This window comes from Blennius ocellaris (assembly GCF_963422515.1).
Source record: "Blennius ocellaris genome assembly, chromosome: 19".
Taxonomy (NCBI): domain Eukaryota; kingdom Metazoa; phylum Chordata; class Actinopteri; order Blenniiformes; family Blenniidae; genus Blennius; species Blennius ocellaris.
The window spans coordinates 21,774,393-21,800,516 of record NC_137668.1 but is presented as its reverse complement, the minus strand read 5'-3'; the positions used below and the strand labels follow the sequence as shown (position 1 = coordinate 21,800,516).

Sequence of the window (26,124 nt, the reverse complement as noted above, 5' to 3'; positions counted from 1 at the left end):
GTGTGTGTGTGTGTGTGTGTGTGTGTGTGTGTGTGTGTGTGTGTGTGTGTGTGTGAGTCAGCCTGGAGCGGCGTTGCTACGCTGGCAGCGTGGCGTCTCTCTGGCCGGGATGGTGTCAGCTCCAGAGATGAATAGCCCTCTGCTCTCAGCCCACTAAGTAATCCAGCCAATGATGAATCGCTGCTCTCACTGACACCCAAATTGGAATCATTGGGTCTCGAAGCCAAAACTGAGAGGGTAGGCAGAGATGGAAGGAAGGGAGGAAAAAAAAAAACACTCCGGGCCTCTGGCGGCAGCGTCTCGTCATCTGTTACCGTGTCTCACCCCGAGGCCGCACAAGGTATCCCCCCCTCCCCCTCCTGTGCTCAAGGCCTCCGATAAATAGCAAAGACAAAGGGCCCTTCAGAAATCCGTCCCACTGATATCCCTCCCCATCGGAAAAGGTGCCACTGTGATATTTCCCCCGCTCCCGTTAGGAGGTGCGAGAGTGATCAGTGCAGTCAAGGCCTCTCCGAAGCCGGAGACATCGGTCACAGTAGAAGAGCTGTGGCAGGAGCATTAGGGATCAGACTGGTTCCTTTAGAAAGTTACAGGGGGGGTTTTTTGGGTTGTTTTTCATGGTTTCCTGCTGCCATGAACTGCGTTTCATCCCCCTATGTTCTGCCGCCGGTGGCCTAAAGTGTGCCGGCGGCTCGTGTAAAACAAATCCCCCAACACAGGGAATGACTTAATGAACTTAATGAGGTTTTCTAATTACAGAGGGAAGTTAGCCCATGTCAAATGGGCCTTTTTCTGCCTTCCTTGACATGGATTAAGAGCCAGGCTATTAAATCCAGCGCCGCGCTACAACGCCGGAGAGAGACTGAGAGCCAATCAGTCATATCTGCTGTAATTCTGGCCTACATTTTAAGGCGCTCTGCTTCATCTGAAGTGAATGGAGCTTGTACATTTGAGAGCAGACTGCGGAAGCCTGGGGGCCCGATCCCAAGCCCCCCCCACCCCCTCTACCAAAAACCTTCCTGGGGAATAAAAACAGGAATAGAAATCTTTTAGTGTCTCAGCCGTGAAGGCCGTAACCTTCAAATGGAACGGCTGTGATATGACGCAAACATCACTCCGCTGTGTAACAGCCGTGGCGCAAAGTAGGAACTTTTACCATTTTATGCCTTTTGCCCATCGTCTTCGTTCTCTGCTGCTCCACTCGGGAGGAGTTTTCTCTCTCTGGCTGTCTCTCCAACGCCTCCGTGGCGGGGAGGATGATTTACTACATCAAAAGAGCCAAGTGTGTATTTCAAAGTCATCTGATAACTGATACTCTTTAATGGCGCACTGGAACAGTAATTAATTTCAAAAACATCCCATTTATTTGTTCTGGAAGTGAATGCTCCCGCCAAAGCGGCATAAATCCTGTCTGTTGCCGCAGCTCAAATTAATTTACGTGTTACGTCTCCTTGCATCTTTTGAGAATTTAATTATCTCGGCAAACAGGCTCTGGGTGTGTTGAATATACATCCCTATCAGCGGAACTTGTGCCGGAGCCAGAGCGGCTCGGAGACGTGTCGTTTTTCCACCGCTCGCTCGCCCGTCCGTCTCCCCGGCGCCGCTCCAGACGTGAGGACAAAACTTTCTGAGCACAAACAGCCAGTGACGGAGTGATAGTCACCCAGTGGGTCCATTTTCTCCTCAGCCTGGCTTCCACTTGATCCACGTCAATCCAGACGCTCCGGTCGGTGAGGATTTTCCGAGAGGAGCGCTTGTAGACGAGGGTCAGACCCACCGTGGGTGACAGTCGCCCTGCGATAAATGACAGATTTCCCACCGAGTGTGACCTCCGGGTGACCGGCGACCGGCGTCACCCCCCCGGCGTCCAGACGGCTCGGCCCCTTCACTGCCGCATGAGCTTCAGACTCGGCAGCAGAAAATAGAACTGATCCACAACTGTGCCTTTAACTTTCGATTTCAAAGACATTTCAGATGTTGGATTTTGGTCTTCGGAGCTATTCATTTGTTACGTGGGGTCTTTCACATTTGCATTGTCCAGGAACACATTCCCTTTTGAGACCGCCTGGAATTGGTCACGCAATTATAATAGCTGCTCGTTTGGGGGGGGGGGGGGGGGGGGGGCGGGCGCTGTCACCCGAAAGGAAACACCTTGGTGTATTTCTTTAAAGCGCACTGGAGTTCATGTGGCGTTTTCAACGTCTCATCCATCGTCTCCACCTTCCTCGAGAATCCGGATGTAGAACACCAGAAAAGCTTGAGGCCGTCATTGAATCAAACGTACAATGGAGATAAATGGGGCGAAAAATAATATACACGGTAATAAGAATATACTCCCTGTCGGGCCGCACGCCATCAACATGTTTCTGTATGAGCTTTTAATGCACGTCTTGACAATGTGCTTGCATCACATACTGATGGTATTTTATCACTGAACATAAAATTGATGGAGGTCGGGCTGGTTTGTCATTTATAAAAACCCCCCAAAAAAAACAAGCCTCTAAGATCCACTGCCAGGTTTGCACGCTTTAACTTGATTTGTTGATGCATTTTTAATGTTATTTTTAGGCCTGTTTGTGTGCGTAAAGTTTTCTGATTTGAGGCAAATGAGCGCAGCCTGGCGAGAATCATCTGAATTGATTGAATGAGATTAAAAAAAAAAAGGGAAAAAAGGGAAGATAGTCGCTCTCCCTTGCTGTGAGATGGATTTCTCACATTAATTTTTAACTCCAAATCAAACGGTGGCCGCCCCGTTCCCGTGGACGCCGTCGTGTTTTAAGTCGAGTTAGCAATAAATTGAGGTTTTCACTCATTTATCTTTTATTGCATATTGATTTCATTCATGTGCAAGCTGAGAGAGAGAAAGAGAGAGAGAGAGAGAGAAAGAGAGAGAGAGAGAATACCATTCCTGTCAGTCCTTCATTAAAGGGCAGCCCACGTCTTAAATCAGCTTTGAATGATGTACCCGAGTTGAAATGTGGCAATAAAAAGAGTTACAGCTTCCTGTCATCTTTGTTTTGACAGACGATGCGAGTGCAACACACACACACACACACACAGGCAAAACAGGCAGACAAACAGATACACACTCGCGCACACAAAGTCAGCGTGATCCGTTGGGGATTTTCTCACAAATCGGCCCCCTAAAGGGAGAGGGGCCGGCATAAATCAGCCGGTGTCAGGGCTACAGACACCCGCGGCTCCTTATCGCCACACGCAGGCGGACACACTCACAGATTGATAGGTAGATAGCGGCTGTGACAGGCAGGGCGACGGGCAGCCAGGTACAGAGGCTTTACAGCGGGGAGGAGGGAGGAGGGAGGGTGGAGGATGGTGGAGGGGGGGGTTAGAAAGGGCCGCCATTACCCGGACGCTGCTCACAAATCTCACACTCGCTTTGGATTCGATGATCCCCGTGATTTATTTTTGAACATTTCGCTTTTTTTTTTACAAAGGTGATCCGTCTGCCTCACGCATGTTGACTAAGCCCCGCCCCCCCCTCGCTGTACCTGTTTGTACGTACACAATTCGCGGATGTTTAAAGAAATTCTCATTTTTTAAATTACAATTGCTTATTATGCTCATCTTTATCTGTCAATTATTATTTTTTATTTATAGAACATATTTCCTGTACATTTTCAGTGTTTTGACATCAATGTTTTCACAAATTTTCTGTAACTACGCGTCTGTACTTGAATGGTTACCATAGAAACAGGGTCTAAATCTTATGGTCTGGCAAGTTATAACGATATACTAAGAAGATATAGCTGTCAACTTCAATAATTTCTAATAAAATAGGAATTACAAGCTTTATTAGATGAAAAACACGCATTTCCCCTCCATTTCTTTTACCTTTCTGCGACCGCTTTCACTCGTGAAGCACGTTTGGAGGGTGGAGCTTATCTGATAAATTCATAGCAGGATGCAGCTGAAATTGAAGGAGTATTAAAACAAAGTTGAGGCTATAAGGATGTGCCTTACCCCTCCCGCCCTCCCTCCCTCCCTCCCTCCCTCCCCCCTCCCTCCCTGCTGCTGCTGTATGGATGTAAACAGACAAAGGCTTGTATTACTGTCAGGCAGCATTTGGTGCACACTGTATCATGCACAGCTATGTTGGCTCCCGGTGCCAAACTCCATTTGTTTCCAGCCATCGGAGTCTACCAGAGCAATACTAAGCTGGTGTTCCATTTCATGGGCCTGTCTGTTTTGGGTCATGCACCAGAAGCGAAATGCTTTGCCTACACAGACAGCGGATAACATCTCTGATCCCATTATTTACTCTCTTCAAGACTTACACCGTTTCTTTTTTTTTTTTTTTATCTAGAAGGAAGTTTTTCTTTCCAAACTCTGCCTATGGGAGGATATCACGATCTTTCGTGTAGTCACAAACAAGCACGAGCCTGAAATGAGTAAACGTGTGGTATCGCCCCCAGAAATAGCAGCTATCCACTCGCGATCAGCAGAAGTGACTCAGAAAAGAGCACAGTGACTCTGTGGACTCCCCGCAGACGGAAAACAACTCGACTGGGAACCACAAAAAACAACAATATGGGGAGAATCGCTTTCGGGGCTGCGTCACTGGTCGCTTAGCAACCGCGCCGGGTGCCGTGGGGGCGGGTTCAGATCACGATTTACCACACAGATGGTATTTCACCGCATGTCGGTCAGCTCAGGTACCGTGACGGGAAAACAAACTTTAGCCTCTTTGCACTGTGAGCAGAGGCGGAGCTTTGAATAATACAATCATAATTTATTATCAGCATTGGCTTTCATTTTCTTTGGATAAACATTTTAAATACCCAAAATGTTGTTATTTTCAGAACCTATATATGCTTATCAAAGCCTCATGAGATTCACCCCACTTGTATATCGTGACATAATAGACTCATAGGGCGGGCTCACATACTGCATGTTGTACCAATGACGTTAGAAATGTTTGATAGTAACTTGAGTCATTCAGAAATGACCAGGTCGCCACTGACTTTAACCCATTTACCGTTTCACGTGACAGACGCATAATTTTTTGCATTCGCACTTTCCAAAACGTGTCAAAAACTGGAACAGGTACTCGGTTACACTGCATACCTTCGCCAACGCCCCATCCGTCGCCATGGAAACCAATGGGTTACGAGGACATTTTCCTCCACCACATTTTCCTCCGCCGTTTTTAATTGCTTCATGCCATCACTGTTTTACACTGACGTATACACACTTTACAATTTCTCTGTGACCTTTTCATGACCTTTGACCCCCCCCCCACAACCGCGAACCAGGGAAATGACATCACCTCATATCATGCGGCATATCAGACGATAGACCACATTATGATGAAAATAGTTTTTTGACCTTGTTGTGACCTTGACCTTTGACCCAGTGACTCTCTGGATATATATATATGTGTACATATGCAACAAACCAGTAAACACACACGGACAAAAAAAACATAACCCTCTGAATCTTTCACTGACGAAGGTAACAGTGTTCACTGACACAGACCCGTCTTGGATGAGTTGTTGTAATTAATGAAAAGTCAATTAATTTCCTCTGTGGTGAATCGGTAAACACGTGACTCAAACTTCAAAGGATCTTCAAAAGTTAAAACACGGGGAACTTTCGGTCTCGTTTCCTCCGCCTGTGAAGAGAATTCACCAAATCTCTCGCACACACAAACGTCTCATCTCACACGCCGCTTCCCGACCCGGCACTCGGCGGCGCTTTGTGGAAGGTCCTTCTCCAAAATAGAACCGCCGCCTTTTTCCGCCTCAAAGAGACGGCGGCGGAAACGAGCGGAGACGCCCGTCTCCCCGCCCGCCACGCGTCAGGTGTCGCCGCCGCCGCACACTTCAAAGTCAAAGGGAGCCGTGAATACGCCACAAATGAAGCCAATTCAAAAAACCTCCACGTCTCGATAAGGACCTCACTCTCCTACGCCTCTTACTGGAGGTGGGAAGGTGGAGCTAACCCCGCAGAAGGTGGTGGTGGTGTCGTGGAAATGATTCGGATCAGTTTGGATTCCGACGAATAATAGTGTCATTTTCTATGTTTCGTCGTCTTTATCGTAAATGTGATGCGGCCGCTGCGCAGGATTTCTCAAGCTGAAGCTCCTTTCACACCTTCTACTGAAAATGTGCTTCTTGTAGACTTTGGTAGTTTAGAAGTGGTAAAATTGTAGTATCGCCACAATATATCACAACATTTCTGCTTATTTTCAGGATAAACTGTGAGAAGTAATGCCCTATACTTTTTTTTAAATGGAGCAAAATGTTGGGTTTATTCACTTTTTAGTCTATAAATGGGCAGTTATATGATTCTCAGTTACATATCGTGGGTAGAGAGCCTTTTCTAAAACTCCTAAAACAGATTAGTAGCACACAATGTAAAACATTGCAGATTAAATAACTTTGAAGTATTAGCTTTCTGTCAGGTGTTCACAGGATGCGCTGTAATAAAATGAAACGCTTCACATTACAAGATGTTCAAATGCTCCAAAATCCTCCGTCTCAAGTTTTATGTTACAACATTGCTGTATAAGAAATACAGCAAATTTGTTCTGGCGCCTATAAAAGAAGTAGTGGAAATACAAAAGTATAATAGAAAAGCCCAACATTTCATATATATATGGATATGTGGGGCTTTTCTATTTTCTCTGTAAAAGCACATAGGAATGACTGTACTGTTTTTAAAAATGTTATTTTTAATAAAAAAAATAAATAAAAAATTTGAAACCAAAAAAAAAAGAAATACAAAAGTAAGTTTTGTGTGACTTCAAATCATCTTTCAAATTGCATATTTTCACATCAGCTGAGCTGTTGGTCTTTTGACTATTTACATTATTTTATCGAGAAGTGGCACGTTATTTTGGATTTAAGTCCAGGATTATTAAACTGCATGAGGGTTAATAACTTATTTGATTAATTATGAGCTGAACAACTAGAAGAAAACCACAAAAAAGACCAGCAGGAATACATTAACATGCAGGCATCGCTCATAAAAGTAAGCGAAGCCGACATTGAAAACAATGTAGGTTTCAATTTGGGCCACTAGTGGGTGCTGTTGATTGTTTTTGTAATGAACATCGCAAAAGTGCACAGAGAACAATTCAATATAAATATTAACAATCAAAAAGTTGCATCTTCAGTGGCTCGAAACACCGAAACACACATTAAAGGTTTTGCGTTTCCTCTTGAAACGCCACGTTAAACGAGCCAGATGTCTTAAAATGAGGAAATGAATCATTTAACATGAGTTTCAGGAGCAAAACAGCACCTCCCTATAAGTTATTATTAACAAAATGAACAAGTTAGGAAATAATTCTCATGATTTTTAATGGTAGTTATCAGTTTTTAGTGTGTCCCTCCAAAGTGTAATATGAATTACACTTTAATATATAACAAATTATCATGTTTCTTACTATGATTGACCAGGCGAACTTAGAAATCTGGAACAGTTGAGCTGTCTGTGATACCTCGCACAGATTTCCAGCTTTTTCATAATTTGACAGTGAATCCATGACCTTACGACGGAGGTCACATGACCGCCACCTCCCGTCACTGTTAACTTCGTAGGGGGAGGCGTCGGCGAAGATATTGGGGGACGGGTGGCGTTTGGTAACGACGGGGAAATATACCTTCATCTCCGTGGCACCAAATAAGAGGAAAGACAGCGAAAACCTTTTAGCGCGTCTGCGGCTCCACATTCCGCCGCTCCATTATTCAGCACACTTGTCAGGAGCCGGTGACAGTTTGAGGACTAAATATATATTTCCTCCTCCTCTTCATTTCTGCCTGACTCGTTCGATTGTTTCACGCGAGAGGCTCCGATTTCTTACGGCCTGCATTAAAGAGGCCGAACGACGGCGTGCACTTGAACGCACCACACGCGAAGGCCACGGGCTGGAACGACTGACCGGAGTGGATTCATTTCTGCATATATGAGGAAATTTTTTTTTTTTTCCTTCTTCTTCTTCTTCTTCTTCTTTTGATATTTTAATTTAAAAAGCGCGGATGTGAATAATTTCGCCGGCTTCCTCCTCGTACAGAACACACAATCTCTCCCGGTTACGTCGATTCATGAAAACCCTCCATTTCAGACTCGGCGGATTCACTCCTTTGAATCACAGGAAATCACATTTCCCCTGCTCGGCCCACTCATGTCATTTTCGGCTTTCTCCCGCACGAGTTTGGGCAAATTGGAAAATATTTTTAAGTTACTTAAGACCGAGATTGCCCCTAACACAAGCTTAAAGCAAGACGCGGCGGCTTGTTCCTTTTCCAATTTAACTTCATGTAAAAGTGATATATTTTTAAGATATTGAGTGCCCTGGAATTCTTCAAATCCCTTTGCGAGACAGTATTACCACCGCATCATCCTCCCCTGCAACATTAATGTCACTCTTAAGTAGCCAGGGAAAGTGCTTGTCGTCGGATAAAAGTGTTTTCTTTTTTCTTTTCCTGCCTGAAAAATAGATTTCAGCGCGAGCGCCGAGCCATTTACATTTCACTCAAAAGCCCCACTTTTCCTCCCTTCCCCACACCGTCGTCTTCCCCCTGATTTTATTGTGTTTGCCATAAAAATACATCACCAAAAGTGTGCTTCTCATCCCGCGTGTTGATCCAAATCTGTGTTTTCCGCTCTCCCTTTCCCCCCCCCCCCCCGGCTCGCGCACCTATAGAGCGCACTTCCCCGCTAAATATTCCCCGCCGCATGAGCGCTATATGGCCCGTGGAAGACTGACGGCTTCGGAGAGGAGCGCGAAGACCAACTAACAAACGACCAGACTGGGGCTTAATTTCCAAGTCTGAATGCATCAACATCAAACGGCTCTTTAATTGACTTAGAATCGCACTAAATGTAGAGCATAGAATGGAAAAGGGGATATTATGAGCTGTCAGAAAGCATCCATCAAGTGGCTCCTCTTCTTCTTCTTCTTCTTCTTGCTCCACTCTGGGGCTGTTTTTTTGAAAATGTTGGTTCCTTATCTGAGGTGAATTCTGTGGGAAAGTGGCCATCGGTCAACTTAATTCACTGCTTATTGATAAGTGACAAGAGTCTGTCGATACGTCCCAGGTCACGTCGTTTGGAGTTTTTGAATATCGAAGGCGAATTTCATTGAACTGCTCCAACGTTCAGAGAGCTGCGGGCGTCAAGCTTGTTTCTTCTCCGATGCTCGCCCAGCTTGACGGGACGTGGATGGAGCTCAATAATAGCTTGGTAGTACTATACACGAGTATTATACACTATTACACATTGTTATTATCTGTATTATTGTTATTATTATTATATAATGCCTACTTCTAATGGCTCTGCCACTGCACCTTACTATTTATTTATCTTGCTTTTATCTCGTGCTTATTTCTAAGTGCCCATGTTCCGTTCTGTGGTTTACTTTGTCTTATACCCAGATATTTTTATATTTTAATTTTTTACTTTTATTTCTATTCTATCGTATTTTATAATATTCGTATGTACCAGATTGCTGCAACAAAACAATTTCCCTTCGGGGATGAATAAAGTAATTCTCTCTCTCTCTCTCTCTCTCTCTCTCTGTCTCTCTCTGTCTCTCTCTGTCTCTCAAGTACAATGACGCGAGGCCAACTCGGTTTTTAAAAAGTTTATTTCCAGCTTTTTATAACAGGTTGAAAACCTGTAAGGGTAAAAAAAAAGAGACAAAGGAAGAAATAAGCTCTGTTCAAATGTTTCCAATGAACTAACAACCTGAGCTTTTTATCATTTTTATTAATTAATTTATTAACTGAATTATCTGCTATTTAACACAATGTTTCAACCTATTTGTAAAATTAAATCATGTACCTTGACATACTTATTTCAACCATTTTAATCAAAGTCTAACTTTTTACAATGTATTTGACCCATAACTTATTCATTTTAGTCTTTATGTAAACGTATTTATCTAACTCAACCAAAAATCATTAGTCTTGACATTTTAGTAGTTTTATCCTTCATTGTTTTAACATAAATTGCACTATGAAATCACAATATGTATATGCATCTCAAGGGGACCACACAGCACCCAGTAACGATGAATTTTGACTAAATCATGCCTCTGCAAACAAAGTGGTCAGGCCAAGCACTATGGCAGGAGAGTTTATGCTTAGATTTGGGTCAAAATGACATATAAATCAAAATATGAAGCCACTCACCAACAACGTCTCTGAGCTCCACCACTGCATTCTCTGAGTGTCTAACCACACAGGTGTGAAAAAAGAAAACAGACACCAAAACAAACAAAAAAACAATTGTCATAAATCGACTTGCATGCATGAGGTTTAGACCAAACCAACTTTAATTATTATAAAACCACCAAATGACAAGAAAATGTGAAAGCCTGAAGAAGCTCAGGCAGCAATAACACAACAGTGTTGTCTTATTAGACGGCAACGTTTGAACAAAGGTTGGGTTGAGTTGTCGCCGCCAAAGCCTTTTATAGAGACTGAGATTTTTTCACACACACAAAAATACAAAGAAAAAAGCCAACTTTAATTAAAATAACTTAAGCAGCTTCACCACCTTGTTGCAGAGGCGGCCCCAGTCTATTCCAATAATTAGAATTACATGTTTTTTGTGCAACGTAGCAGGAAAAACAGCCTTTCCACTTCAAAATGTTCCAACTTAATGACTGCAGCTCTCAGATTAAAACAAGTGGAATGTATCACTTCAAGTGTTTGCAGCTTGTTAAATCCGGGTTTGACTCCATTGAAGCTACAAAGACTTGTGACTCAAAGGTGGTGGTGAAAAAAACCAACAAAAAAAAACACATTAGTTATCTCGATTTTCCTCCTTAACAGTGAAAATCACCCTCCTTCCCGGCGCCTCCGCTCGTGCAAATATGCTAAGCGGCGCTCGTTTCTGCCTCGCTTCAAATCGGGAACGTCACGTTTTGGCGGCGCGCCGGCGGAGGTTCTTCGCGTTTACGCCTCCGCCTGCTTCCGGAGCCACACGAGAACACGAAGCTTCACAAGCAGCAAACAGTCAATTATCACTCAGGTGAGCTGTCTGTGCTCAAACACACACACACACAACAGCTCACACTCCAATTAAATCTCTTTCAGTGCTTCTCTTCTTGTTGCTGAGCTGATGCTTGTTCGTGTTCGCCGTGGTTTCCCGGAGGATTACAAGTGACAATTGATTATTTTTTGACTCTGTTTGTCTTCTGAGGGGTTGAGTATCTGCTTTGGGTTGTGATTTACAAGCTTCCTGTATCTTTTCTGTCTACCTTCCACCAAGTCGGATGGCTTCAATACATGTGTGTGTGTGTGTGTGTGCACGCTAGTCCTGGGCGGCCAACCATCCGGGCCCGGGCGTTCGGAGCTTATGACTAGCCATGTTCTTCAAACATCACGCCGCAACCAAAGCATGGCAGGATGACAGATCGTCCCGTCGATGTATAGTGACAAACAAATTAGTGCAAAGATGCTTGGCGCCGCATACCAGATGTGTTGGACTCAAGCGGCACGGAACAGCCGATGAAAAACTGTCCACGTCCCATCTGCTGCTTCGCCGCGACCATCGGCGCGGCAATTTGTGCTGAACTGAGTGGCGCAAACAGGCAGGCTGATTATACACCGGGGGGGTGGGTGGAGGGGTGGAGGGGGGGTAGTTTTAAATGTTGGAAGCAGCGGGAGCAGTGAGAATAAAAAGAGTAGACCCAGGTGAGCCGTACGGGACAGACAGAAAAGGCCCAACGAATCAAACTGGAGCGTTTTTGACGTTAGCGCTTTTGCACCTTGACAGGAAGAAGGATCACCGTGGGGGGAGGGGGGGGTGGGGGAGGGGGGGGAGGCAGAGGCATCCCTGACCCGCTTAGTGTCGTTACGCCGCGGACTTATCTGCTCCGCCATGTAAATAACACTCCGAGTGCTTGTTATCAAGTGAGCGGGCGCGACAAACCTCATCCAGGTTTGCGGGCATCGTCCCTCACCCACCCCTCCCCCACCCCCAATCCCCACCACCCCTCCCCCACCCCATGTGCTTGTAAATGAGTCATTCTCATGGATGACAGCCTGCATTAATATTCCGGTAAAGAGGGGAGAGCGCGCATTAAATCCGTCGCTTATCGGCCCGGCGATCGTGACGTGTGGAGAAGTTTCTTCTCCCGTTTGCTTCTAATAGCCGAGAGATTATTGGTGGGAAAAGATGGTGGCGGCATTTGTCTCCCTGTCCCTGGGCTGCGCTGACATTTGGACCAGGTTGGTTGTCAGGATGACTTGTTCCCGTGTGCTTCATTTTTTTGCCCTCACTGTTTTCATAAAGGCCCTTTTCAGCAGCTCGCAGCTACGATTGTTACCGCCGTTGCTATTTTAGCCCTAAAAGCTTTGGCTTTGGCGTCCGAAAGGCAACGTTCAAGGTGCCGGGTGAAAAATGTGAAAAATTCATACTTCTATCGCTTACACACACACACTTTCCACCTCCTCGGGCCGGAGATGTGACATTAAAAAGCTTTTATCACGAGGGGCTGCCCTCGCGTCTCGTTCCCCGCATCGGAAGCAAGGCGCCGCTCCGAGAGGCGAGCGCCGGAGGAGACACCACGGCGGCGTCGGGTGCCGCCGTGGACGGCGACCGTCCGCAGGTTAAAGTGATGATGTCATGAAGATGCTTCACTAATATTGCTCATTTTAAATGTAAATCATCGGCTCACACGTCAGTCCAAGAAACTTCGGGGACAAAGGGAGGGCTGGGGAACTGAACCAACAACCACGGGATTGGAAGACCAACCACTGGACCATTTAGATTCAGTTGTACGTTTAGAACTCCATCGTCTCAAGGCACTTTTACGGAAATAAAAAACAAAAATTTCACATGGGCAAGTACATTTTTTCATAATTTATGTTACATTCCTTTCTTTGTGTTTTCACCCTGTTTTCTCAGCTTGATCCTGAATTCTTCTTCTTCTAAAAAAATTTAAGCAAAATGGACTTTGTTTTAAAGTGTTTAACGTGTTCAACTTTTCAGAAACAAAAACACAAAAAATGCAACTGACACTTGAAGCGCTGTCGTGTGAACAGTATAGTTTATTTCATTAATTGTTCAAACAAAATGACTTTAAAAAACAATCCGATACTGAACAAAAGTTTTCAAATTCCTGAATGGAAGGGAGCAGAATGAAGACGAATGTATAAACTCTGCCCCTTTATCTCAAATAAACCGTTCCATTGAAAATCATAATTTCTGTCTTTCAATAAAAAAAACCTTACACACGGAGTACAGATGTCAAAATTGGTGGTGACAGTTAAAAGCTGTGCGATACAATTTGTAATGATTAATTGAACTTCTATGCTGTTTAAATGTGTCACGGTCTCCCTCAGTTACATTTTACTTGATAGGAAAGTCAAAAATCAAAAATAAATGTCCCCTCAGTCACAACATAATTAAATGGTTTACTATCTAATGGAGTTTTTATTTTCTCTGCTGAACTTTCCATTGCATATGGATAATATTTCTCCTTATCGTATTGGACAGCAAAGTGCAGTCAATAAACAGAAAATGCTATTAGATTTTTTTTTTTTTCAAAAATAACCTTACCATAACTCTTAAATCTATACACTGCTCCTCTGATTGTGTCCTACTTTTATTTTCTCACCTTGCAGACAAAATCCTGCTTTCTCACTTATTGGCAACGCAACTGCAGTGACATGGGGGAAAGAAAAAAAATGAAATAAAAAAAAAAAAAAAAAACTTCCAAAAGCAAATATTTTTGGCTTCTTTAACTGGCACAGAAATCCTCGCTCTGTCACTGTCTGGATTTCTTAATTGTTGAGTTCTTTACAGGATAAGCTCCACCAGGCGAGAGCCTCGACTGTGAGTGTGTGACAGGAAGCTGTGCAGCTTGTCAGGGTGTTCGGCGGCGTCTGGTTGCAAAGATTCGGGGAGAAAAAAACGTCGCGTTATTGGCAGCGCGGCTTGTGTGTCGGCGGAAACCTGGTGGTTCGGTGGAAAAGCACTGAGCAGGAGCTACAAGTTTAAGCGGCCAGTATAATTTGTAATAATGCTTAGAAAATAAATCAACATATTGCAGTGGTTTTGCAGTCATTTTAGGGAATTGGTAATATGAAAACAAACCGCTCTTCTGTATGTTTCAGGGAAGTTCAATAAGTGTGCAATTAATAAAGGAAAATATTCTATAACAAGAAAAAAATGTAATAAAGCCAACGTGTGAGTATTCTGAAAATAATATTCCCCTTTAATGCCTTTAATGTTCGCTGTGGTTCCTTCTCTGGTCTGAAATCAAAAAATATTTCCTTTTATTACTTTGCTCTGGAGGCTTCTCATGCGGTTATTGTTTTTTTCTTTTTATGTAGATGATCCTGGTCTGCCCAGCAACTAAAGGTAGATATAAACTTGAATATTTACATCATAAGAAATCTGAAGGAGCTTCCCCTGTCGTGGTCTAATGGCAGTACTTCCACCCTGCCTCCAGGTGGCAGTATTGTAGTTTTTCCTCAGCCATTCTCTCCAGAGAAGAAGTAAACTAACACCAAGTAAAACATGCTTCCAATTTTAGAAAACCTGGTTCCCCAGGTGTTTGGAGCTTTCCATAAAAAAAAAAATATTGAAGCTCTGAAACAGTATCACAGTAATCTCGTTTGTTTTGTTTTGTTTTTTTCCTCAATCTTGACGTTACTTATTTGTTTTGAAGCAGCTTCCTTGTCAGAGAAAATTATAAAGAATGTGAAAATGTCATTTTCGCTTCGTTTTTCTCTGCTGCTTTCATGTGAACAGACATTGTTTCAATACGTTGTGTGAACGGCTCCTCACATCGGCTGATTTGTTTTCATCGTTTAGTGCGCAAAGGTCATCCCAGTTATACATTTTGTCACTTTTGTTCTCAGCATGAAAGTAAAGGTGAGCGGTTTCCTCGGCCCGACACCAAACGACAGAATCAAATGCATCCCTTGCAATGGCAGATCCAAGAATCCGTTTTAACCTGATCACTGCTTACTGCTTATATTTAATCGGTCAAGAGCTTGACAGGGATCGAGCAGGTCATTGATAAACACCAGGATCCACAGCGTCGGAAGTCAGTGATCATGTAATGAACTTTAGAATCACAAAGTAAAAGTGAACTCCGCTTCATCTGGTGTCGCCTGACGGATTCATTCCGTCCTCACCTTGACCATCTCAGGAGTTTGGATTCCCGCTGCCAGCAGAGCAAAGGTCATTGTGCTTTGAGGCATGTTGTACTATGCAGAGAGAGGGAAATGTAATTCCACTGTTGTCAGGAAACCTTGAAGTGGCATGAAAAGGAAGTGAGCTAGGTCCTCGCCCTGTTTCCCTCTGAGATTTTGAAGCCCAACAATGGGCCCTATTGTCCACCCGTCCCCTGTACGCCTGCTTTATCCACACGGTGGTGAATCATTGAGCACCGGGGCCCCATATCTGCCATCCACCCATCAAACCTGCGCCTATACCTGTTTTTTTTTTTTCTTTTCATCCCATTGTCAGACGGAACCATTCCCAGTTGACAATGGACATGTCAACCAGTCCATCACCTTACATTTAACAACCAGGAAACTCATATCATGTATCGCTCAACAATAACGCCAATAATTGTATTTATGGAAATGTCAAACTCTCTTTGGAGCGACTAAAACTGATAATACAAGTGGAGGCCCATTGATGTTGGATTTACCTGTGAAATCTTTCCATAGACCCAGACGTATCATTTGAGAACATAAAAAAATAGATAGTATTTGCCAGCAAATGCCGAGAAACGTGTGAAATTATGAAGAAAACCAATGTGCAGAGCCCACGGAGGCTTAATCAGCCTCAAAGGGGTGTCTCCTACACAGTTTCTAACCTGATTAAAATGAAAAGAAGTACCTGCCAACACCATGATGTCAAGGAAAAAAAAAAAAAAAAAACATAAAAATTACATAGAATAAATAGAAAGTGACACGTTTGCCAAGAGGCGTCGATGTGGACGTGTCGCGTTCCGACGGAGAGCCGTGTGACGTTGAAGTTGTTTTGTTTTTTTTTCTCCGTAAAGCACGTCCGCTCAGAAAAGAGCCGAGTCCACGGTGTCGTTTCCGTCGTTGGCATTCAACACCAGAGGTGCGACTGTTAAAACAGATGGTTTGTCCTCACCGCTGCTAATCGGGTGCTAAACGCCCGTCGCTCTGCGCTAACACAACCCGCTGTTGTTATTGTTTTTTTTTTTTTACCCATTTTCACTGCATACTGTACATAGATTAGTTTTTTTTTTGTTGGGATGTCACACTGTGCGAGACACTTAAACTGCCGCCTACAAAAAGAGGATTTAAGCGCTTGTTCCCTCTCTGATGTTGACAGGCAGGTGAAGAGAAAAGAAAAAAACAAAAGAAAACGGGTATCTTGTTAGTGAGAAACGAAAGAGTTTCCAGGGGTTTTTTTTTCTGCTGACAGTTTGTTGTTACTCTCTGGGAAACACGGATAGAGCTCGACATTTAGGATTCCAAACACTGACTAAGACGTTGAGGTAAAATATCACTTCACAGGCGGCTTAATATGTTGAAAATTTGCAGCAGAGCTACCATATGTAATTGTAGCGCTGTTTCTATGGTCACTATAAACATTACATGAGCTTGTTTATTTTATGTTTTTGTGTATTTATTTATTGGTTTGTGTGCGTGTGTGTGTTTTACCAACGTTTAGCATAAACTATTCCCCCGAATTGCATGACAGTTTCAGGAATGATTTGTCATCATCCAATGAGGAATCCTTTAGATTTTAGAACGTTAACGACTGACTGTTTCCGAATAAAACAACAAAAAAACCTGCAAAAGAAATGTCGCTCACCCAAAATACATGATTTTTCATCATGCAAGGACTAATAAATTTGATTTTGGTACATTAACGGCTAACCGTTTCCGAATAAATTACCTGAGAGAGGCACCTCATCGAGATCAGCGTTTGTTGCCATGGAGATGCTCAGTGTTTTACGCAGCGATGTAGCTACCTACCGAGTTCCGTAAACAAATGTAGTGTTGGCGATTAAAGTATGCATTCTACCAAGTATAGTTCTAGTTAAATTATTTTTTTTAAATGTACATATCTGGTATATTTTTGAATGTTTAATACATCTTGTTCTTCCTATGAAAGGAAAAAAAATCTCTACAATGTTATCAAATCTACTCGATTAAGTTAAAGTTTGTCCACATGTTTTGTTTAAAAAAAGAAAAGAAAAAGACTAGCATGGTGGAGTGGGATTGAGTTAAAAGGGGACGGAGGAGCCTGGATGGGAGGTGAGGATGGAGCCACTTCCCTTCATATAGTCACAAATGCTCTGCAAACCTGGAACTGTGAGAGCACTTTTCTTTCCAGTGGGGCTCAAAAACACACAAGAGGTTTTGCCTCATTGTACCGCTGCTTTAATTCTCAATGATCTGAAGTGAGTAATAAGATAAAATCGCTGCATACTTGTGCTTTTTTTTGCGTGGAATTAGCGTTATGTGTGTTCATTTTGGAGAGGACACTTTGATCTCCTTTGATCTGCTTTATGCACCTGAAAGAGGAAACAGGATTCAGGTGGTTTTAAGTGGAGAGACAATACGGCCCTCTCTTTAGTGGCTCACTTGTTTAGTTTTTTTTTTAGTCTGAGGAAGATTCAGGCAGGAAAGTGAGAGCGAGAGAGAGAGAGAGAGAGTCAATGATTTCCCCCAGCGCCTGTTTCAATAGTGTCTCCCGTCGCTCATCTGACCCATTCGTTATGCTGAGCCATGGGGAAATCTGATTGGGCTCATTACCCTCTCCTCAGAACTGATGCAGGAGGTGCAAGACGAGGAGCGAGGGAGATAGATAGAGGGAGGCAGACTTTTTTTCTCTCTCTCTCTCTCTCCCTGCAGCTCATTGTGAATGGACGCCATCGCCGGTGTTGTCACTATCAGGAGTGCATGGCCATCTGCCAAGGCTCCCCCCTATCTCACCCGGCTCTCTCCTCCTTGGCTTTGTGTGGCGGGAAACAGATGAGGGTCGTCTCCTCTCGCCGTGTCCCGGTGCAGCTGAGGGTGTGGTGGGTCTGGGGTAGGGAGGGGGGGTGGGGGTTAGTGAGCCGAGAGTATTGGCATGCATTGTCTCATTCAAGTCGAGGCGCCGCCGCTGAATGAGGAAGGATGGATGACAGATACCGTGAAGGGCATGCGAGGTAGCGGCGTCCACATCAGCCGTGGCGATTACGCTGGTGCATTTGATGAACTCTACGGCAGGCGAGACTTTCGCCGCTTCGCCTTTGAAGTGAGGCTTTTTTTTTAACGGAGAGAAAGAGGAAGGATTGAAGAGTCGACCTCATTTGCCCGCCCGTCCTCTGAGGTGACCGGGAGGAAACGAACAAAAGTGCAAACGCGGTGAAAAACTGCTTCATCACCGCGAGATAAACACAAGGAGCTTCTTGGATTTCCTAATTATCCCGATGATGCTTTAAAGGATTTCTTCCATACATCCCATACATCCAGCTTCAATAACCGTTTATCCGCCGTGGGTTGATCGACTGCTGGAGGAAGTCCTCGCTGACATTGAGACACATTCACTCCGGACAGATTCTTCTCATTTGTCGCCGCCGGCCCACCAAAGCACACAAGTGATCATTTTCCCGTGTGTCTCTCGAAAAATCTACTTTGTGACAAACCGTAAACTGCCGACTAAAGGCCGAGGCATAAAAGAGAGTGACGCTCGCTTCATAAAGCGAACAAAACAGTCAGAGGTGGCATTTCAAGGATGACCTCTGGTTCCCCGTCCCGGTTGTTTGAAAAACACCGTGATATTTTCTGCTCAATAGCTGCTTCCTGAGACATTCTGAAGGTGGACCGCGCTCCATTCAGACCGAAAAGAATTGTAACGGAAGGTTGCATGAAATTAAACGTGGCCGGGAGGAGCCCTACGGACAAAACCTCTGTTCTGCCCGTGAATGTGAGGTTCGTCCAACTAAGAAAACCCTTTGAGGAGCGTATTGAAAGAGGCTTGCTCGGCCTTTCATGCGGTCGGTTGATGAGTGAAGCTCATCAGCAAGCAATAGGGACGGTTCATTGAACAGGTTTTGTCCTTTTGACTTTTTTTTTTTTTTTTTAATGGATGTCAGTATATTTCTTTGTAAGTATCACGTTGTATTCCTCACGTGTTCAGGTTTCATTTGTCCGGTCACCAGCTGGCTCAGGCATTGTCGTTTCTCACGGGCGTCTAAATGGACGACGCAATGGATTCATCCCAAGCGAAGCTCGAGTTCATCATTGAAATTATACATTTTACACTTACTGGAATGAACATTGCCAAACCGACCAGTCACTAATCCAACCTGTTTCACCAAAACCAGCAGTTTTAGGTTTGCATGAGACACAATATAATGTCCCTGTATTGTAATCCTACTAATCCTACAGTGACAAAACTTCTTGCTTCAGATTAACCACCTGTGCTTCTACCTTTAGAACTATTTTAGTGTTAAAATTAGGTGTTGGGAAGTGTATTGTCTGTACTAATTTGAGGTAACTAGAAGTGTTTGATGGCTGCTCAGGTAAAACCAATACTGGAATCGGGCTACAATCCAGTGGTATAATATGTAAAGGAGATTTTATCATATTTTTGGTTCACGATGACTCAGCACTTCTGTCCTCTCGGAAATGGACGACTGCAATGAGGGAAGTAGCTGAATCGACACGCAATAACCTTCCGGAAATGTTAACTTTCACAGTTTAGTCTATGGTTTTATATCTGGATATCATAAGCAAGACAATATGTTGTGATTCCTCACATGATTTTATGAAAAAGTTGCATGATGTGGAAAAACAGAGCAACACATTGATAAAATGACAAGATGTTGTCAAATAGTCAACGTGATCAGTCGATCCATCATCCGATCAACAAACCGACGACCCTTTGATCTATCATTCAACCATCCATCCATTTCAAGTCTATCGGCACAAACAACAACGACACTCTTTCTGTGGCGTCGTTTGTTTTAAGTCGTGTGACACACATGATAATCTGTTAGCACCGAGCTCCGCCGCCTCACTGCCCAGTGGCAGGAGCCGTTGGGTGGGCGGTTCGGTTGCCTTCGGCGAAGCAGGATTATCAAATGCACATTACCGGCATTTCTGGCCCCGGTGTGATAGAGAGCCTGAGATCCTGTGTGCTAATTGCTGGCCTCGCTGTGCTCTGTAATTTCATGCTTCATGTGAGCATTTGTCTCTCATGCCGCACAGTAGCAGGACACATCCTGTGAACAAATGCAAGAACATGCTAAGATATTGTGTTCCCGCCAATGGCCCTTTAATGACGGCTAATTTCTGCCCCTTTTGTAAACACACCAGACAGCCATGTTTGTTTATTTATTTTCAACTGTAAACGGGGCTATAGGGGTTTTAAAAACAATATAAACCTGATTTGAAAATGGTCTTTATAATGACCCAGTTGGCCAAGGGACTCATTTCGGGCCAAATTGCTGCTTGTGTCGAGCTTTAGTCTGTAATTAGGTCAGAATGCGAATGCCGGCATTGTGATGGTGGCCCGCGAGGACCAGAGCAGCCCCAGACTCGGTGTTTAGAGTGTAACCATGTGTGTCAGAGTGACTCATTGAGCCCCTCCAGTGCTGTTGAGAGGGCACCGGGGGGGGGGGGGGGGGGGGCGAGCTCATTCACACCCTCGCGCTCTTATCAAAACGTGTTCGTGGCACTGTACTGCGGAGCCGCTGTTTGCTCAGCGTTTAGCTCTCTTAAACTGTTGCCACCAGAGCCGCGATGCAGAGCGGAGCGAGAGAAATACCTCCGAGGGCGCCTCGACCTCCCGCTCACCCCGCGACCCTCCACAACACCTACACAAAGTCATCCCAACTCTGTCTTCCTTCCTACTTCATCAACTCTTGTCCGCCAACTGTTTCCAACCCCGCCTCCCCTCTCCTTCTTTTTTTTTCTTTTTTTGCCTCCGCCTTACCTTTCTCCTTTATTGATCATTAGTTGATGTTCAGAAGAGAGAGGAGGCTTAATTAAGGAGCCAGACTGGTCTGTCAATTCTGCTCAGCGCTGCATGGAGAGCACCAGACCAAGCGATGGCCCTAATAGGGCTTCACACTGCAAACAGCACGCACACCTGGACAGCGGCGGGCCCCAGGGACGAGCGGGAGTGAGCTGCTGTCGACGAGTTCGCACGGATGGAGGGAGGAAGTTGATCGCCGAGGGTGGGGTTTAAACGCCGGCCGCTCTTTCGCCTCTCCCGTCGACGGGGATCCAGCAGTGGCGTACGAATCGCAGCACATATCACAAGATACAATATCTCCCTCCTGCACGTAGCACCAAACATAAAGGAGCAAGTTTTTGTTAGAATTATCAAAGAAAAATGATAGTTTGCACATGTTGCTGACCAATAAATACATTTATATATATAGATATAGAAAAAAAACATTAAATCATGGTGATAAATCAATAAACCAATATCATAATGTTGGCCCATAATGTAAAAATGGTCCAAATTGTAAATAAAAAGAAGATAATGAAGGAATTATAATCTAATTTTGAAGAAAAAGCCAATAATCTAATAAATTGTTAGATAAAGGAGAAGCGTAAAAAAATATATATATGTATTTTCAGATTGTTATACCTGCTGCCAACATTGCAAATATTCATAACTTGGGATGCAGTTCTTGGAAATAAAAGCTTTTTTTTTGCAGGTTTTGTGTAGTTTTCGAATCAAAAAATAGTTACAATGGATTGGATAGTCGTCATATTCATGAAACACTCTTTCAATCATGTTTGTTTCCAATCTTTCACCATTTCATTATATTATTGGCAAGTTGTGACATTTTCGGATTCATCACATTCAGAATGATTAGAATTACAACATTATTGGCCATTATTACACTGTTCGTTTGTTTGTTTATTTATTTAACATACTATTATTGTCCTAATATGTTTTACTTACAATTCTGACACACATTAAATCACAAAAAAGTAAAGTAATAAAGCTTTTCACATGTTTTTTTTTTTCTCTCAGTGACAAAATTGAATTTATGACAGCTCCAAGAAAAGTTGACATATTCTGAAATTGGTGTGTCAGGCCCATGAAATTCTTTTTCTTTTTTTTTTTCTGTTCTTTTAAATATGTATTTTGAAGTTTGAGCTTGGGACATCGTGTGTGAACTTTTCATGTCCTCCTCCTTCGTGGCTTTTCTCCAGGTCTGAAATATTCCTTGAGCGGTTTCCCAAAGTATGATATTGAGAATTTATCTCCAGCTCTCTGTCACACTAACTTTGTTCAAGTGGCTCTTGCGGAATGGATGAATGGGTATTAAAAAAATCTTTCAGGTGTGTAGGTTTTGTTGATTCCCTTGTTTGGGTCTACCAGAGACGCAGTCTTGTCCTGCGTCTGTCCTCCTGTATGTGTGTGTGTGTGTGTGTGTGTGTGTGTGTGTGTGTGTGTGTGTGTGTGTGTGTGTGTGCCCACAACGATCCTTCAATCGATAAAACTATCAAAAACATCTCTGCCGCCGCACTCCTGTTGACTCTGCGTGTCTCTTGTCTCTCCTCCAGAGAAAGTCGGTATGCTGTCGGCATTGATCGCGCCCTTCAAGTACATAAGCCCCGGGACCAGCAGCACGGAGGACGAGGACAGTTTAAGTAAGCTCCTCGTCTCGTTCCCCCCTACCCCCCCCCGTATGGAAATGATCCCTCTGTCACCGGCTTAATTAATTATTTGGTAAACGAGCTCTTTTGATTACGGGTGTCGGCTTGTGCGTTTACAATCTGTATTCTTATAAAAGTCGAGCTGTTTAAATGCTTAAATTTGAGAGCGCGCGCGATAAATAAGCGGTGAGATAGGTGCGTGCCCGCCTGCGCACGCCGTCAGCCGGGGCTACGGCGGCGGACGCCTCCCGCCGCGCCATTAGCATTCCCGCGGCGGCGTCTAAACGCCCTATTTTCGTTCATTTCCCATTAGAAATGCAATACGCCACCACTTCCCCGTAACTAGGTTTGAAGAGCGTATCACAGCTGTTCAGACTTTGCTCTCACGGAGGATGGAAGTGTGAAATAAAGCGGGGCTACACACATTTCTCTCCCTCATCCTTTCTCGGAATGTCTGCCACTCGACACGCTCCCCCCCCCCGCTCCACCCCCCCCTCCACCCTCCAGCCCCCATTACAAATAGGATTGATGCTTTGCATTGGCCACGGGGACCAATGTTTCTCACTTCGCGACACAGATTCGGAGCTAATTTAGAGGCCGATTACAGGATGATTTGGCAGATAACATCGCCATTTTAGGGGGATTTGTATTTGGGTTTTAAAATACTTAAATATGATGGAGGCCCCCGCGGTATGAAGTGGGCCCGGCTCGGGGGAGATGATTGTAGATGTGTTCATTACCATTCCATTGTGTATCGAGTGGCTCAATCTGCCTCGAGAGGTTTTTTTTTTTCCCCCTTGATTCGTTTTTGTTCAGCCGGGAGAAACGTGAGCGTCACGGAACGCTTCTCCGCCTCGCTTTTTTTTAATCGCGTCCTTGCTGTCGTTGAAACAGGCACCAGCAGTGCGGAGGTGAAGGAAAACCGTAACGTGGGGAACTTGGAGGACCGCTCCATAGGACCCGGCGAGTGCCAGGCGCTCTTCTGCGCCGACCCGACGAGGGGCGGCGGCGGCTCCGGCCTCAAGAGGAAGCGGCCGCTGGAGGAGGACAACAACGGCCACCTGTGCCAGCTGCGCCTCATCTACAAGAAGCTGTCGTGGTCCGAGGCGCAGAAGAACGCCCTGGTGCAGCTGAACGAGCTGCGGCCGGGCCTGCAGTACCGCGTGGTGTCGCAGACGGGCCCCGTCCACGCGCCGGTCTTCGCCATCGCCGTGGAGGTCAACGGGCTGACCTTCGAGGGCACGGGCCCCACCAAGAAGAAGGCCAAGATGAGGGCGGCGGAGATGGCCCTCAAGTCCTTCGTCCAGTTCCCCAACGCGCCGCAGGCCCACCTGGCCATGGGCAACATCTCCAACCCGGCGGCGGACTTCACCTCGGACCAGGCCGACTTCCCCGAGACGCTCTTCAAGGAGTTCGAGTCCTCGCCGTGCGCCGACGGCCTGTCGCTGTGCGGCGCGGCCGCCGAGAGCGAGCTGCTGTCGAGCGAGCTGCTGCGGCACGGGCGCCTGCTGCGCCACACCCTGGACCTGATGGTGCAGGCCCAGCGGCGGCTGGGCGGCATCGCGCCCGAGGAGCCCGAGGCGCCCAAGAGCCCCGTGGCCGTGCTCAACGAGCTCCGGCCGGGCCTGCGCTACGCCTGCCTGTCGGAGCGGGCCGAGGGGCGGCGGCTGCGCAGCTTCGTGATGGCGGTGCGCGTGGACGGGCGGATATTCGAGGGCTGCGGCCGCAGCAAGAAGCTGGCCAAGACGCAGGCGGCGCGGTGCGCCCTCCAGGCCCTCTTCAACATCGGGACGGCGCCCGAGGGGAGGGCCGGCCTCAGAGCCGGCAGGAAGACTTGCCCTCATTTACCCCAGGTGAGTGCAGATACGTCCCCCCCCCCCCCCCCTCCCCCACCCGGGCGTCTGTCCTCCGCTAAGCTACTCTGGCAGCCGCTCCGCTTCCTACCGGGGCCTGTAATGACCAAAGCAGCGGGCGTGCGGCGAAGATTCAAACGCCTCCCAACAAGTAATTAAGGAGAGGAGGAGATAGGAGCTAAGGAGAGGAGGGGGGGCGGGGAGGGGGGGGGGGGGGGGGGGGGGGACAAGCAGCAGGGCTGATAAAGATATGCGAGTGCGAGCTGGCGTTTACCCTGTGTCAGAAATAGTGTTTCTAGGGAAACATTTCTGTTTTTTGGTGTGTGTGTGTGTGTGTGTGTGTGTGTGTGTGTGTGTGTGTGTGTGTGTGTGTGTGTGTGTGTGTGTGTGTGTGTGTGTGTGTGTGTGTGTGTGTGTGTGTGTGTGTGTGTGTGTGTGTGTGTGTGTGTGTGTGTGTGTGTGTGTGTGTGTGTGCTCTGCAGAGTCTGCAAGTCGGGTAAACAATATCTGTTTAAACAGGAAAGCATGTAAATGAAGCTAATTATTGTCCTTGTGCCTCTGACACATGAGAAATCTCCGTCGCAGCACCAAATTAGGTTTTTTTGCTTTTTCTTTTTCCCCCACAACCCGGGCGTATGTGTTTGTAGAGCTGTAATTGGGGGGGGGGGTTGTAATTTTTGCAAAAAAATCTCCTGTTTCCTCATGTGTGGCATCACAGTGTCTACAAACATTAATTCAATCTGTTGCCCAAAGGAAATAGAAAAGCAAAGAGCAAATCGACAAACAAACCACTGAGACCAATCCCATGCTCATTTACCCAAATATGTAAATAGCAATCAGAGCGAGGAAACTAGTTTTTTGAGAAACTTGAGGAAATTGGAGAGCCTAAAGACACGGCGGCTGGGATTGGCTGGCGCTCGTTGACAGCCTTTTAAAACTCCATCGCAGCTGCACAATTTCATCTAAAGAAAATCTGCCCTGAGTAGATAGTCACACTGATTTTTAGTTGTTTACTATTGTTTTTCTTTGCGCAGAAAGAGCGAGTGAACTCTGCAACCCGGCGGTGGAGGTTATTGGCTTTATCAGTGGCTCAAAGTGAAGCTTTTCCGCTCGAACCAGCGAGGAGGAAGGACACTTCCAGAGCGTCCTATCCCCTACAAGTGTTACCTTGAAACCCCAGGTCTATACGTCCTTTACCGTGTGTGTGTGTGTTGCATTAGCGTCTTTCTCCAAGAAGTAAACTGGCTCGGGTGTCCCCCCCCACCCCCACCCCCCCAGAGCGCGACATCAACCCAGCAAACCTCCACACGTTTGCCTGGGAGAAAGTTTTTCTCTTTCTCCGCGCTGCCACGGTGTCTAAAAGGATTTTTAAGAGGATTTGCCGCACCCGTTTAGTTCCAGAAAGCTCTCGCTTGTGGAATTTCTTGAAAGTCAGCCGTGCCGTCTGCCGGGGCCCCCGACAAAACTGTTTTGTTTTGGGTTTTTTTGTTTGTTTGTTTGTTTGTTTGTTTTTCATCAGTAAATTACAAAAAAGGGCACTTGTATGTGTGTGCGAGTAAACATGTGGCCAAGAATGTGTTTTTTTGGGGGGTTGGTGTCATGTCTGAACTGTTGCATAATATTAACGCAGAGCTCTCTCTCTCTCTCTCTCTCGCTCTGTCTCTCTCTCTCTCTCG

At 45.4% G+C, this 26,124-nt stretch overlaps 1 protein-coding gene across 1 annotated transcript in view; it reads left to right on the top strand.

Annotated features, from left to right (window-relative positions):
* The window catches only part of adarb2 (adenosine deaminase RNA specific B2 (inactive)), a gene marked incomplete at both ends in the record, with an annotated part of 177,330 nt that overhangs the window by 86,679 nt on the left and 64,527 nt on the right, over nucleotides 1-26,124 (top strand). Inside the window, 2 exons of the mRNA XM_080515009.1 lie at nucleotides 22,503-22,589; nucleotides 23,490-24,448. Of these exons, the coding sequence (XP_080371135.1) occupies nucleotides 22,503-22,589; nucleotides 23,490-24,448 (1,046 nt within the window). The remainder of the gene's footprint in view (nucleotides 1-22,502; nucleotides 22,590-23,489; nucleotides 24,449-26,124) is intronic.